Source organism: Ptychodera flava, chromosome 9, assembly GCF_041260155.1.
Source record: "Ptychodera flava strain L36383 chromosome 9, AS_Pfla_20210202, whole genome shotgun sequence".
Lineage (NCBI taxonomy): Eukaryota > Metazoa > Hemichordata > Enteropneusta > Ptychoderidae > Ptychodera > Ptychodera flava.
This window is the reverse complement of record NC_091936.1, coordinates 42,725,089-42,740,204: the sequence shown is the minus strand read 5'-3', so window position 1 is coordinate 42,740,204 and position 15,116 is coordinate 42,725,089. Positions and strand designations below refer to the sequence as shown.

At 37.9% G+C, this 15,116-nt stretch overlaps 1 protein-coding gene and 1 long non-coding RNA gene across 3 annotated transcripts in view; one reads left to right on the top strand and one right to left on the bottom strand.

The window, feature by feature from the left end:
- The window catches only part of LOC139141083 (pituitary tumor-transforming gene 1 protein-interacting protein-like), a 33,806-nt gene that overhangs the window by 9,382 nt on the left and 9,308 nt on the right, over nt 1-15,116 (bottom strand). Inside the window, exon 2 of the mRNA XM_070710661.1 lies at nt 9,946-9,992. Coding sequence (XP_070566762.1) covers nt 9,946-9,992 — 47 coding nt within the window. The remainder of the gene's footprint in view (nt 1-9,945; nt 9,993-15,116) is intronic.
- LOC139141084 (uncharacterized) lies at nt 881-3,985 on the top strand. Of its 2 annotated transcripts, none has more exons than XR_011554130.1 (3): nt 881-969; nt 1,420-1,561; nt 3,860-3,985. It is a non-coding gene; the product is annotated as an uncharacterized lncRNA (long non-coding RNA). The 2 variants fall into 2 exon arrangements; XR_011554131.1 differs by lacking the exon at nt 3,860-3,985 and adding an exon at nt 1,883-2,177.

The window sequence follows — 15,116 nt, the reverse complement described above, 5'->3', positions numbered from 1 at the left end:
TGTCTCGCACGAGCATTGTTACGACGTCGATGACAGACGCGGCGTTCATACATAGTCGGACCGCCGGTGCTGGCATCGACAACTGCACTGTGACCCGATTGGTGTCACTCAATGTCATTTGCTAGTAATACCTTTATCTATCACCCTGTCGTTCAAACAAACTCAAATTACTTGATGTGCACAGTCATGGTTTTTGCTTTAGTGAATTTGAAACCTTTATGCTTAGTATATCCTCAGTGGGTCTAGCTGTGTCAGAACTTGGAGGTGGGTAGCGGGCAACACATTTATTGTCAAGTTTCTGTTATTTGAATTTACTGTAGCCCTGTTCATATATAATAGAAAACAATTGGCAAAAAAAGTTTTCCCAAGGAAGTTTCTGTCCTGCAAATTCCCTTAGATTGTCCATATTTCATCATGTTTATGATTTATTTCAGTCTGTAGGGGAAAAAGCGAGGGCTTGAAAGTATTAAAATATTAATCCAATTTTATTACAGTAGGATTGTTTTATTTGTGCATACAATATGGGACAGGATACAAATAAATAAGATTGTTGCAGGAGCTCTGGTCAATTCAAGGGCAGTTTATCATAAAAGTATGGTGGGTAGATTTATTCCATCAGTGTTTAACCTGTTTTCTCGAATTTTCACAAAGAATCTTTTGGTATGTGATACCATACTTTTTAATTTTTTTACACAATTTTTAAAACAATCTTGTCCTTTTTCTTATTTTCTAGTTTAAGTGGTCACTGTTCGCATGTTATTGGGCAACTGAAATCATTACAAGGTTTAAAGCTGCACAACTTTACTTCAGTACCAACCCAACTCAGTTGTACTAGTATACCACAGCAATGGCATGTTCCAAGGGGACCAAAATAAAAACAGTCCCCTTGAACCATGTTGTTGTAGCTAGGCAGGTAGCACAGTCAAGGAGACGGCGACCTATAGTGTGCCACATTGATCCTGACAGAAAGTAAGTTTATATAAATACACCTTGCAATAACTTGGAGTATAAATGATAGTGATAATTTTAAATAGTGTGATGGAGCTTCGAATAACAAATAAGCAAATTTTGATGGTCACCACACTCCTTGTACTCAGAATTTTTCCACAAGCTCAGCCTTGAGTAGGTATGTCTAAGTTTCCCATGATTCAATCTGATTTCCACAGGATGTCAGCAGTGAAACAGAAAGTGACTAAATTTGAGATTTTTGACCAGCCTTTGTTGACTCTTTTTTATTTTAGTGCCTAAGCAGGGAGTGCACAGTATTCATGTACTGTTCATTTATTAGATGTCATTAGATTTGGTTGACATTTTCTAGAATGGACTACACTGTGTCCATATTGATAAATTATATGAACATGCATTATGCAGTATAATATACTAAGAAAAAATGATTCCGATAATAAAATTTGTTTCCAGGTTGCCGAAGGTAACACCAGAGGACATTGGAGTTTTGCAGGGAATCAAAGGCACTCCCTTAGAATACACACTATCACAAGATGCACCTGTAACTCAATCTCCTTTTGGTGAAGTACAGCTGGGATCCATCTTGTCCTACCAGGTAAGTAACTTTTCAATTCACCCCCATTTCTCCCATTTTGTGTTTCTGATAACTTTACCTACTTGACTTTGACTCTTAACTTATGGCTTTCAAGCAAGTCCAATGAGATTTTAGAAATGTACAAAAACAAAGGCATTTTGGACAAAGGAAAAAAAACTTTTTTCCTCCCTACCCACTCGCACTCCCTTTTTGGGGGACCTGTTACATGAAACACACAATTTATAAAACCTAATAATATATTATGAGATTGTAGTGACACCATATCTAGTGACATGAAAAGACAACCATATTATAAACAAAAAAATACATGTTTTATTTCAGGTTTTTCCTTTTACAAACACATCCTGAAATAGAGTTAAATAGCTACAAACAGTCCAAATGGAATTAATCTTTTGAAAAAGAGAGGTTGGTATTGTTTCAGCAACAATTTTAAAAGTTTTCACTTTAGCTATCAGTCTCTCAATGTGAATTCTGTGCTTGGCTATTTCCTCTGTAATTTGTGTTTCTCTAATAGTCATTTGAGAATTTGATGATATGAAAGGGGGAATATTTAACTGTAATCCAAGTTCAGCTAGCTCTCTATGAATTGTAAATCCCTTATCTGCCATGACGGCATCCCCCCTTTTCAAATATTCATAATTTAATAACTGTTTTAACAAATTAATGAAACCACTATCTGTAGAAATCTGGACATCAGAAATGCTCCCAGTAAATAATTCTGAAACAAAAACTAATGATCCACTAGGATCACATCCAATTAAACTTTTCAATGTAGTGTTAGATTTATAGTCACTGTACAACTGACTTTGGAGAACTAATGCATTTGGCGCTTGTGTTTTCAACTCGGTGCAATCAACTATGACAATTGTTGAACTAAAATCTTTCTTAAAATCTACTGGCATATTTTTTATAATTAAATCTCTATGTGGCCAAATACTGATCTGACCAAACTTCCAGTACATATGATCAATCCATGTGTTGAAAATATCCCCAGCTGACTGCAATCCAATCTGAAACCTAACTGCCAAGTCTCGCAATCCAAAATTATGTCGAAGACGACAGAGACACGAAGCAGACAATCTCTATTGGTTAGGCTTCTTATATCAATTCTTTTTTTCTTATAATTTAATACTGAATTTTTTGGTAAAAGAAATGTAAGTAATGCAATAAATCTAACATAAGTGAGTCCAGTGTAATACTTGAAAAGTCCTTTAAGTTTCTTCTGTTGCGTAAGTATGACTGATACACCAAATTTACTATTATTAGAGATCACTTGTTTTTCAGTTTTCTTATTTTTGTCTGATAGCCTGGAATTAAGTTCATTGATGATGTCATCTTTCTCCTGTATTTCTGTTCCAATCTGGATATCTCAGAACTCTGGGCTAGCAAATCAAGAGGTGATATCCCTAAAAGAAAGAAAAGAGGGAAAATTAGTTTTTCACATTCCTGGTTCCTGGGAGTGTGAAACAGAGTGTGTGGGATTAAAAAGACTCTCACATCTCAATGGACTTGGGATAAGATTTCTCAAATGAGTTGGATATTTGGTCTCACATTTTCTTGCTGCTTATGTGAGACAAAATATACCAACTTATGTGAGAAATCTTATTCCTAGTCCATCAAGAGAGAGTCTTTTACTCACATAACTAAAAATGATCATATCTCATACTGGAAAGATTGAATGAGTGAAACACTGAATACAGTAGTGTTGTCTAAGTCACTTCAAAGTCACATGTAGTACACATTGGATAGTAATTTGCTCATCTTGCTGGTCATGAAACATTTAGTATCCATTCAGTGCTTTTGTCACATGATCTAAGAGATATCTCAGAGTGTGAGATTGATGTGCCCCACATTCCCTGTGAACCACCAGGAATGTGAGAACAATTTATCCCATACTCCAGTCTGAGATGTCTTCAAGATTATGTGACAAGAGCGCTGATGGATATAATAAATGTTCCATGACTAGCGCATGAAATAATATCCAATGTCATGGTGTGTACTACAAAAACTTTGACTTTCAATAGTGAAGTGACCTTGCTATAGGGTCAATGTTTAACTAATTCAAAGAGTTAACACATATTGGTCATGTGAAAAAAAGAATCTCACACACTAAGGACTTGGATAAGATTTCTCATACGAACTGATGATATTTTTCTCACATATGTCTGTGGCTCGTATGTGATAAAATATCTCCAAGTCATGAGAGAAATCTTATCCCAGATCCTTTAGGGTGTGAGATTCTTTTACATATATATTGTACTTCAAATTTATCCCAGTATAATTAATTTTTTCTTGTAGATGAAAAATATGAAGACCACAAAGCCATTGAACAGTTGTGAATGTGGACAATCACTTTTTCCAAATACAGCACCTGTCAAGCTTCCAACAGAATTTCAAAGCCTGAATGAAGCCTTTAAGCAAGTCGACCCAGAAGAACCTTGAACTACAGACTAGGGGTGAAGCTGGGTTTAACAGTTGGCAAAATGCAAGAGCTTGTCGAGTGACTGCTTCAAATTTTGGCAGAATTTTAAATCGGAAATCAGTCCCATCAGATAATTTCTAGATAGTTTGTTTGAAAGAAAATCAATCTCAGCTATTTCTCTTGAATATGGTAACGCAATGAATCAAAGGCAAAATCTAAGTATTTGGATGTATTCAAAATAGACACATACATGAATGTGGTCTGATTGTAAATAAAGAGTTTGGATTTTTGGGTGCAACACCAGATGGTAGAGTATGTGATAATGGTAGGTGTGGAGTGATTGAGTGTAAGTGTCCTTATAGTGCGCGAAATTTGACTATTGATGAGGCTATCAACAAACTTCCCCATTTCATGCTCAAGTGTGGATCTGATGGTAATAAACTCTTGGACAAAAATCACTCATATTTTTCTCAAGTACAGGGTCAGTTAATGGTGTCAGGTGCAGAATTCTGTGATTTTGTTGTCTTCACACAAAATGATTTGTTTATACAACGTATTTTTCCAGATATTGTATATATGCAGAATATGTTAACTAAGCTTTCCCTTTTTTTCCAAATCATGCAAAACCATACCTGTCTAAACTTTGATTCATATTTTAAATACATTAGTGCTTTTACCCTGAGAACTGTTCCATTAATCAAACTTATGACACAATCAGTTGTATAATATGTGATCTACTACAATAAATACTTTGCATTTGAATTTCACATTCATGAGTTACTCAGTTATTCTACTCCCTGATGCATGCTGGATTTTTAATCATCAGAGTACCCGTATTAGTACAAAGGCAAACTAAATGTTAGAGCTCTGACTGTTGTGCCAGCATCTTCCTGGAAACAAATATTTTTGTTCTTGCATGAATAAACAAATGATTGAAAAATAAAGCGATGTAACTTTGTCCCCATATCACTCGATAACATTAAATTACACTCTACTTACATGCATGTTCTGTTTGCGTGCCTACACTACTAGTTGCTGATTGTATGGTCATGATTTCATTATCTTCTTCCTTCCCACATCTGTGCGTTGGATGCTATAATCAAAAATAATGCATACCATAGTAATGTTTCTCCATGAAAATATCTAAAGGTAAAAGTTTGAAATATAAAAGAGATACATGTATAAGCTGTCAAAAGGAAATTAGTCGTAATTTTTTATTAATTTTGTTCAGCAGTCTAGTTCTGTATCACCACAGTTCATCGTTCTTCTTCTTACACAGTATGCTGAAATGTTTTAAGTAAATTCTAGTCCAACCTTGAACTCAGTTTTTCAACAGTAACAATATTGACAATAAATATAGGCTGTCTTTAATCAGGCTTCAAAGATTTGTAGCAGAAACTGCAGTTTATCACAGGACAAAATTTCCCCAAAAAACAAACAAACAAAACAAAAACAACAACGACAACAAACGGAATACTGAAGACAGTGAACACTGGTGGAGCTTTAACACTGATCAACAGTGAACTCTCCAGCTTCCATTGCACGAAAATGCCAAGAGGATTAACAATTATTTTACACCAAAAACTTGAAATAATCAAATGGGAGGAGGGACACTAGGAGAACAAAGTGTGGAAATCATGGCCATCATGTATTATATTCTCAATCTTGTACTTCTTTTTTCTGAAACGTAGCTACCACCTCACTTACCTCGTCTCATTCTGGAACAAACTGGCAAGGCACTTTCTTTTAGGTGGTAAATGATAACGTTTGGCAGATTGCGACCTCTTGGGTGGTAACCTTGTGGGTGTATAAGTACTGCCATCAGCTGGTAATGGGTCGGGATATCCCTGCGTTGGCCCCTCGGCGACCGAAAGTGCTAATGAAGAAACAGGAACGTCAATCACATTTATAAATTATAGGTAAAACAGTTACAACTGACATGATGGCGGTCTTCGGCATTAATCTTTATCAGCATTCTCAAATGTCTGCATGACCTCGGAGTAAGAATTGTCACCAAATCACTTGTTTTAAATGTGATGTGCACGGGTCAACACACTCAAAACCAAAAGTTCCAAAAACTATCATTTCCATGAATATATGACCGTAAATGGACGGCCGCAGACAGCCACGGCTTTAGTATAATAAATTCCATTCAAGTAATGGAGAAATACGGTTCCATCCAGACAAGTCAAGTCAGATTTGGGGAAATAGTGAGCAGACGACACCCGGGCCTTTGTAGTCACGGTGGCAATGACGTAAGAAAGGGGTACGGGCGCGGCATTATCGAGGCATCGGAAAGGAAAACTTTACTGCTTGACGAAACACGGTAAGCAAAAAATACATAAAAATGAACACAATGGACGATTTCTTACCTTTGAGCAAACATACTTGTGTTTGTTGATATTTTCAACATTGAGTTGATAATGTGGTCGGCCACAAGCTCTGATCCACCGAAGACACTTCTCCTTCTGCGTTTTTGGTTTAGGAAATGGTATGAAAAATACACTTGATGCTGGGTCAAGGTATCTTTCATCCGACTTACACGTGCCCCACGCGCACCTCTTCACCATTTCAGCTGGTATTTACAATCGCACAGACGTAACTTTCACGGAAATAAAACCTCACCTGTCTCTCAGATCATTCAGTTGTCTATGTGACGCAGCGTAATCAATGTGGGACAAGATGGCGGCTGGGCGGTGGCAGTACTTTTCTGTATTCTGATTGGCTAGAGTTCAGTTTGATTGACAGCAGTGGAACTATGAATTGCCTGATATGCAGTTTTGTGTACATTTCTTGTCATACTAATATACTGGCGAGCCCATTAGTCTGTTACATGTACATTTCAGATCAGTACAGTGCAAATTTGGTGTTACTATAAACAGTTTGGCAGTTGTGGACTTAACTTCTACTACTATCAGATTTGCTCCCCTCCTGCCGTTGGAGCTTTTGAAAAACAGAGATTAAAATGGTGTTATTTGGTGGCACTTGGGGAGTATTTTTTCAGATTTCTTTTGTATAAAAAACTCAAAGGAAAAGAAATCTGAGACTGTGTTCCATATCTTTTATTCCAGTTCACTGATTTCAATGAAGATTACATTTTTTGAAAACTTTGGGAAGGAATACACAAGCGAAATTCTAACCTCCTATAAAAACTTCAGAGTACTCTGCTGTCCTTGGTTGCCCTCAAGCTCCTAGGCATATTTACTCAGCTAAGTCTCTTACCTAATGCACGGTCCCTATGGAGGGACCATGGATAACGTTTCGGCCTGTGCCATGCAAATATGGCTGCCATCAATGAGTTGCACATGGGCTTATGATCTCGGATGACATCACAAACTAGCGAGATTTGCAAGATCGATGAGAATTACATTTGCAGCCTGCAGGATCGACGCTCAAGCTTGCATTTTGCTTGTAAATCACTGTCAACTTTTTTCCCCCGTACATTTTATTGTTTTATTTTTCAAAAAAATAAATCTTTTTCATTTCTGGCAAGGGGGCGCTCTGAATTTACAAGAGGGTGCCACGCCCCTGTTACCTTATCCAGGGAGAACACTGCATAATGTAAACAAATATTGGGGAAAAAACAGACAGTTACAAAGTAGCTTCTCTGTCATGGCATATCTTGCACATACAACATACCAGTGCACACTCAGACTATTTCTATTCAGTTGCACATAGTCACTATTCCTGGATAAAACTATCTGAAAAGCAATAATACCGTCAATGACGCTGTACCTTCTCTAATGTGTGGCCAGGTCAGGTAATTGGTTGTTGGCATGGAGTTGTTGGTAAATAGTTGATGATGTAGGAGCATGAGGTGGGATATGGACCCAAAGAACCCAAAAGATGATTAAATACATCAATCAAAAAAATTCTAAGCTACAGTATAAACTGCCTAAAGATAGTTCAATGTGGGAAAAAGTTAAATAATTCAGAAATAAGAATTCACAGTCCAAAATAGTAATGACGCACTTCCTTACTGACCTGAGTGCATGAGAAATACACAACCTGGCATCTGTAAATTAAATGTATACCAAGTGATCATTTTAAGTCACTTTTAACTGTTTTTAATGGATTTCCAAAGAGTCCTGTGAAATGATGAAAAACGCTTATCTGGTCTTGTGTTTGTATAACCTCATGGCTGATAATTGTCATAGTATTGAAAAAAATTGAAAGTGAAGAAATTACTGTTTTTAATAGGCATATTTTCCTTGAAATACATGACCGTGTAAAGAATATATGCTAAAAAGTGTTTAAGAGTAAATTTCTTTTTAAAAATAATTTAATCTGTGACCAAGGATTTTTATTCTTTGAGTTTACAAATTCAAACATTGCAATTTGTTCAATCATCTTGTGCAGTGCAAAATTTATAAAATGACTGAAAAACAAAATAAATTGGCAGAATTACAGTCTTTGTGATGTAAAATTATGGGTTGACATCACGATAACTGTTAATCTCTTTGAAGTACTAATATACTATAATTTAAAAAGAAAAGTTCATGCAGAAACGGTAAAATATATTGTCAGCAATGTAGTGTTAATTTGACTTTACATCAAAATATGCCTTTGCTGGATACCAAATATATAGGGCGAAATATTAAAATCAGCCATGTTCAGCAAAATCCACACAACAGCATTGATCCTTTTCTAATTTGATTTGATTTGCTCATGTTATCCTTGTATGACAGTCAGTACAATATGGAACTTGAACACAACACAGTGAATAAGTATGCTGTAAATGAAATGGTGTGGCTGCATCCACATGCAGCAATAGGAGTGCCTTTGTCTCTCACCCCTCATTTCCAACCTGTCTCATCCCTGAAAAAATAGTTTGGTCTTATATTTATAATGTTAATAATTTCTGTATTTGTTAAAATGTGCGCATCTCAAAAACTTTTGATCATAAAACATTTTCATTGTTTTTTATAGCTGACCAGTCAGTTAACCTGTTTATATTGATATTTGCGCATTTTTCCGCAGTATTTGACATTTTCTGAATACCTTCTTATTCAGTTTGTCATTTTCTAAAAGTTTAAATGCTCCATTGTGTGGTCAAGCTTTCCACAAGCATCAAATGTGGTACTTCATATAGGAGGGTCTGCCTCTAGAGGGCGGGCATCATGAACACTCCTGTGTTTGTTGGTTAATTCCTCCACGTAAACTTCTGATTGTACTGTACACATTGAACATGGCCGACGTCCGATTTTCCTGTCTAAATCTTTCACTCATTTTCGTTCATATGACTCTGAAACTCCAGGAATCGATTTGGAAGAAAGGGTTATCTTGAAATATTGAGGTACTCGCCGATATTTTGCAAAATTAAATGAGAAAAAATGCAAGGAAAATGCCGACAGGCTTACACAATGACAGTTTTCAGACTCAGAGGCATATGATCATCTCTGCAGATTTATGCAACAGGCCAGATCACGTGAGGCCATGAGGGGATATCCACGCAACTCAGTACCAAACACTAGCGCTCACAGAGTGAGCAAACACAAAGTGAGTACCCCTAACGTCAGCTCAGTAGTCTGTAATAGATTGTAGTCTACTAAGAAACCTTGGAGAAAGGCTTAACACTGTGGCTATGCTGCTAAGTCCCTTTTGATTTTTGTCATAGCTCAAAATCGTTCTCCCACACCTCAACATGAGCCATGAACACCCCCACCAGTTTATGATATGACCCATCACAATGGCATGACGTCAACGGATCTTGACAGACGGAAGTCTTGACAGACGGAAGTACTTGACAGCAGCATACTGGTTTTCAACTCTAATACCTTCTCTGTCTATAAATAGACATGAAAAGGCAATAATATACTAAAATTGATGAGAACTATAATCAGAGATGACAAGTTCAAAGTTCTCTGATATTTCATGATTTCAGTCAGATAATGACACAATTTTTGTAACCCTGTGTGGAGACAATGGTACCAGTGGAGGTGTTACACAATGTGTAACTTACCGTAACATTTTTGAGGCAAGTATCACAAGTTGTCCTGTCGGCACATGCTACAAAAAAAAATATACAAAACAGATAAGTTGGCATCCATGAATGATTTATAATTAAACCCTTATCCTGCATACTGTAAAACACTTCGAATTAGCTGCATCCTCTTTGGGCATTTTCGACCTTTCTTTGCAATTAGCAGGTTTTTAATTCAACTAAACAGATATCCTAACGATAGTAAATATATAGGGAAAAGTTAAAATTAGCGGCATCTTAAATTAGCCAATTTACACACTTAGCTGAATTCGCTAAAAAAAGATGCTAGTTAAAAAGACATGTTTTACATTGTTCATGTCACCATGAGGTCAAGTTAGCTAAAACAAGTATAGTATACCAAGTCTGGTAAGTTGGATTTTAAAGAAGCACTCCCACTTGGTAACATTTTTAAAACACATTTTTTTAATGCCAACGGTTGATATTTGACATGGCGACTGCGCGCGGATCGCAAGATATCGATAAAAACATGTCCTCAAAAAAGTTAAAGTTTGAATTCCGGTGGCCCACCTGAATTCAGCTTCCGAACATAGAACATTCGGCACTGGGGCCATTGTCAACTAAGCTATGGAGTACAGTCTACGCTGACGCTGCTGTACGCCAAAGCAGTACCACTCTCGTCGGTGAGCGGTCATGTCCCATGGGAGAAAGCAGAGTCCTACTGTCTCAGCAAAAAAAAACGAAAAACAAAGTTTGCTGATTCCACCAGAATTCGCATGGGTGACTAACACAGATAGGTGCGGTTGATACACAGTATGCATAGTGGCCGCCGCGTGGTATGCGCGCATACCACACGCGGCGGCCGCTACATGTATGTATCGAACCACGCGTCACTGTATGGCAGACGACAAAATGTAGTCATCAGAGGCAACTAATATTATACACGTAAAAACTGATATCTATGTGGTATTGCTTTAAAATATAATACAACTGATTGAGAATAATGAAAACGACAAAACCTAAGGAGAAGTTTTAAAAAGGAATTACCAGAGGTAAAGGCATTGATAATGATGTATATAAAGTCATCGCAGTAGGAGGTAAATTAATTGCGTCATTCGAACGTTTTTAGACTCCTTAGAATATCATCAATCAGCACAACAACACACTTTCGGGGGATTTCGGATCATAACCAGAAACGATCATAAAAACTTCGGGATGTGAAAAATGAGCTCGGGAAATGACATGTTTTTATTGATATCTCGCGAACCGCGCGGAGTCGCCACGTCAAATATCGACCGTTGGCGTTAAAAAAATGTGTTTTAAAAATGTTACCAAGTGGGAGTGCCTCTTTAACAAGGACTGAACTAGACTTGGTTCAAGTCAGTAATTTGTAAATGTTTGAGCGGGGTGAACGCGATGATTTGTGTTGTTTTCATGTGAAACATGCGAGTGGGGTGAACGTGATGAGTGGGGAGCTTGCCATACAGGGGAGTTTCTCCCGGAATCACAGACTTGGCTTTCTTGAATGATCTGCATTGCTATAAATTATTGATGAGATGACGTTTATATTTAGTGATCTATTATTTATAAGATGACATCATCATATTTGGCATATTGGGAGGAGTTACCTCTTGATCCCCCAGGAGATGTGCATAAAACTAACATGGCGTTGTTGATAAAATGTTAAGTGCGATCAGTCCCACCAAAGGCAGCACGACCTCTGTTCATCACCAAAGTTTAATTGAACAAGCTTCAACTATATGTACGCAAGTCATATCAACTTTCTGGTCACTGATGTATACAGATTTCAGTCTGTTCAGTCTTCTTTCGTTTAACTTCTTGGCTTGCTCCTTCATTAGCGCAATATGTGGAGCAGATTACACTAAGTACAATTTAGCCTGTTCTCTTACGTGTCTGAAGTGATGAAAATCACAACAATGTTGGGTGACATTGTACATCAGTGATTTACTGCTGTCAGTTGGTATGCTGACAAATACATAATTTCCCTGACTATAACTTCCGACAACTTTCCTCTTGTAATCTCACATGATCTGTGATGGTCAACCGATCAGTTTTAAAACGCAGTCGATGTGCAAACTTTATGCCATATTTGCTGAGCGTGTAACATAGAGGTAGAAAGAAAAAAAATCTTTCTTTCTACCTCCGTGGTGTAATGTACATGATGTTGAAGTGGACGCCAGAATAACGGGGAGGAGGATTGTCAATCATTTTGCATTTGCTTTACATCACTGTGTACACAGTCCAGCGTTCTCCCCAGGCAGTTTTAGCGTAGCGGCCCCGCTACGCTTACACTTTGCCCCGCTACGCTTCCCATTGTTCCGCTACGCTTTGGACAGTTTCCGCTACCCTTGTTTTGACTAGCTTCATTCACAGTTTGTCAACACGCAGTCCGTGTGAATGGAGAACGTACGTGTGAAAATGTTTGCAAGCTTAGTGTGTGAAGTCGCTAAAAAGCAAGCGTGAAAAGGGAAGTGTCATTACTATAAAACAATGAAACTTTGCCCAGTTTATTTCAATCAAGGGTGTGAACGACAAACACGAGGCAATCTGTGTAGTATCCGCCTTATCACCGGCAAAATGGTAGACGGAAACAGGGTCTTTGATCAACACATTATACGGCATGGCACTAAAGAAACAATACAAGCGCTTGCTGGAAACTGCATTTAAACGGTGTAGAAACGTGCCTTCAGCACCATTTTTCATCGAGACCAACGAAATCATGCCTCGCAAATCGGCAGCTCCGATGTTCGACATGGAGTCCTGGCATACAGCATAGGAGGGGACTTGTGTACGTAATCCGATAGTCGCGGTCACGTCTCTCGAGATGGTGACGAGAATGCTTTTCTCGGTTTATAGAATTCGTGTGCTGTGGTATATATAATAAAAAACGGTATTTTAAAAAGAAATTTAAATTATTTATCTCGTTTCTGAATAGTTTCGCCGATGCATTAACCTTTGCAAACTTCAATTTGCTCTCGGCTATACAGCGAGGTCACGTTTGGTCCATTCAAAATGGCGGCTATCAAACTTGTTTACGTTTCGTTATGGGAGCTAGTCGCTAGTCGCTACGTTTCAACGATCAATGCGGATCACGTACAGCAGCCACTGCTGCACAAAAATCTTGCGAATCATTTCCAACAGCTTTATTTCTTTATTTTGCGTTGTGAACAACCCAATAACCTCTTATCTGATCTACTCAATTCATGGATTTCTGACGGTGAGTCTTGCGCGCGTACAGCCTACAGGTTTAGCTAGTAATAGTGGACCGTGCGTTGATCGAAGTCTGACTTGGAATATTCGATTGGTCGTACGACTACTTTGTGTCTTCTTTGGTGATCGTTCATAAGAAGAGCGAGAAATTTATGTGAGTTTTATTAATCAAATGTAAGAGTTTCATATTTATTTTTTCAGATAGTATGCTGTACAAAGTTTGCAAGAAGTACAATTTTTCATGTATATTTTCTGTATTTCTGTTGACTTATCAGGAATTAAAGTTTGGGCATATTTTTCAAGGAAAATACTATACCCGTATGGTATGACTCAATATTTTTTGTATTTGTGTGTGTGTGTGTGTGTGTGTGTGTGTGGTGTGTGTGTGGTGTGTGTGTGGTGTTGTGCCTTTGCACATATTCCAATTCATGGTAATATCATGCAAATTAATATGCAAATTTTATGCAAATTGGCCGCTACTCTTCACCTTTTTCCTGGGGAGAACACTGCAGTCTGTCTAGCTGCTGGTACTCTGCAAGGAGTCCAAGTCAGTGAATCTCGTTGAAACTAACTCACTACTGTGCAGACTCAAAGGTAATGCGTTCAATTGCTTGGAAAACATAGCCCTGGGCTGCCAAATCCCAAAAAGGTTGGTATGGAAAAGGTCAGCCCAAAGAGAAACTAGTAAAGATGATTTTTTTAGATGATCACCAACTTGAACCAAGTGTAGGACTGAACCCGTTGTAATGTACCCGCTCGAGGAATCGGGTTGTAAATTTGCATATGTTAATGAGATTTTATTTCGAATGGCACAAGCCTCCTCACTCCTTCAAGAACTGTTGGTGTTATTTTTTTCAGTCTCCGAAAATAGCTCATTTCTGATCCAATAGTGAAATTTGAGCCACATAACTGCATCTCTTTCTAATGAGTCTTACCTTTAATAGCCAAAAATGATCTTTCAGTTGAGCTGACGAAGACATATTTGCCAGATTTTTTGCTTGGGCCCAGAAATATCATACACTCTGCGTCTTAACCATTTCCAAGTGTAAAATAGTTTGTGTATGATTTTATCATATACTTTGAATGTACTGTGTATGTGAATGTAGTGCACATACCAGGATCCTATTCCTCAGTAAAAACAAATTCTGATGCCGATTTTCAACACAATGTCAGGGTTGAAAATTTGAGCTTTTCACGGTACCTCAAAGCATACACGCTGCAACATTGAAAGTCACCGGACCTAATACACAGCATTGTTTGTGTTTGCAAGGCAGTGCAACTTTTATATTTGGCATGAAGTATCTCTAATCTTTCAAACTCATGCGACCTGTATATCCCTTTTCCTGCCACGTCCATATTTCACCAACAGGTCAAGATGGTTAAATTAAAGGCCGCTGCGGGGTATAAAGGCCCCCTAACTTATTAAAGATTCATTAGCAATGTGAGTGACAAGTGGTAAGAGCGCAGCTCGGTGCTCCATGAAAATCGCCCTGAACGCGCTTCAACCAAGCCGAAAGAGGTCTAAACGAGCACGTCTGGTTTTGTAAACCTGTCGGCCTCATAGCTATCCACATAATATTTTGCAGTTTTTCGAAATAAAGAAGATTTAGCCGGAAAATCGGCGGCAGCCCATTGTTCAGCGTCCATGGGAAACGGTTGTTGCTTGTTTCAAACAGCTGTCAATCATTGAGGGACGCACAGAAGTGTAAACGTTCAAACATTTGCAATGAAAACGGATCAATTACACTGCGTAAATAACTCACGTATCCGATGGGATAGCTGTACGGCTAACGTGTGCACCCACTGCGATACATCTACAAGACCTTTACTTTCGCCATGCCACGTAGCGTAATAACAACAAAACAAAGTTTTGTCTTTGTTATGAAAGTATGAGAGGTTATGCATTTGTTTAGTCAAGCTGCCTCCGAAAACGTCCACATTTAGATTCAAATCAATCAAGA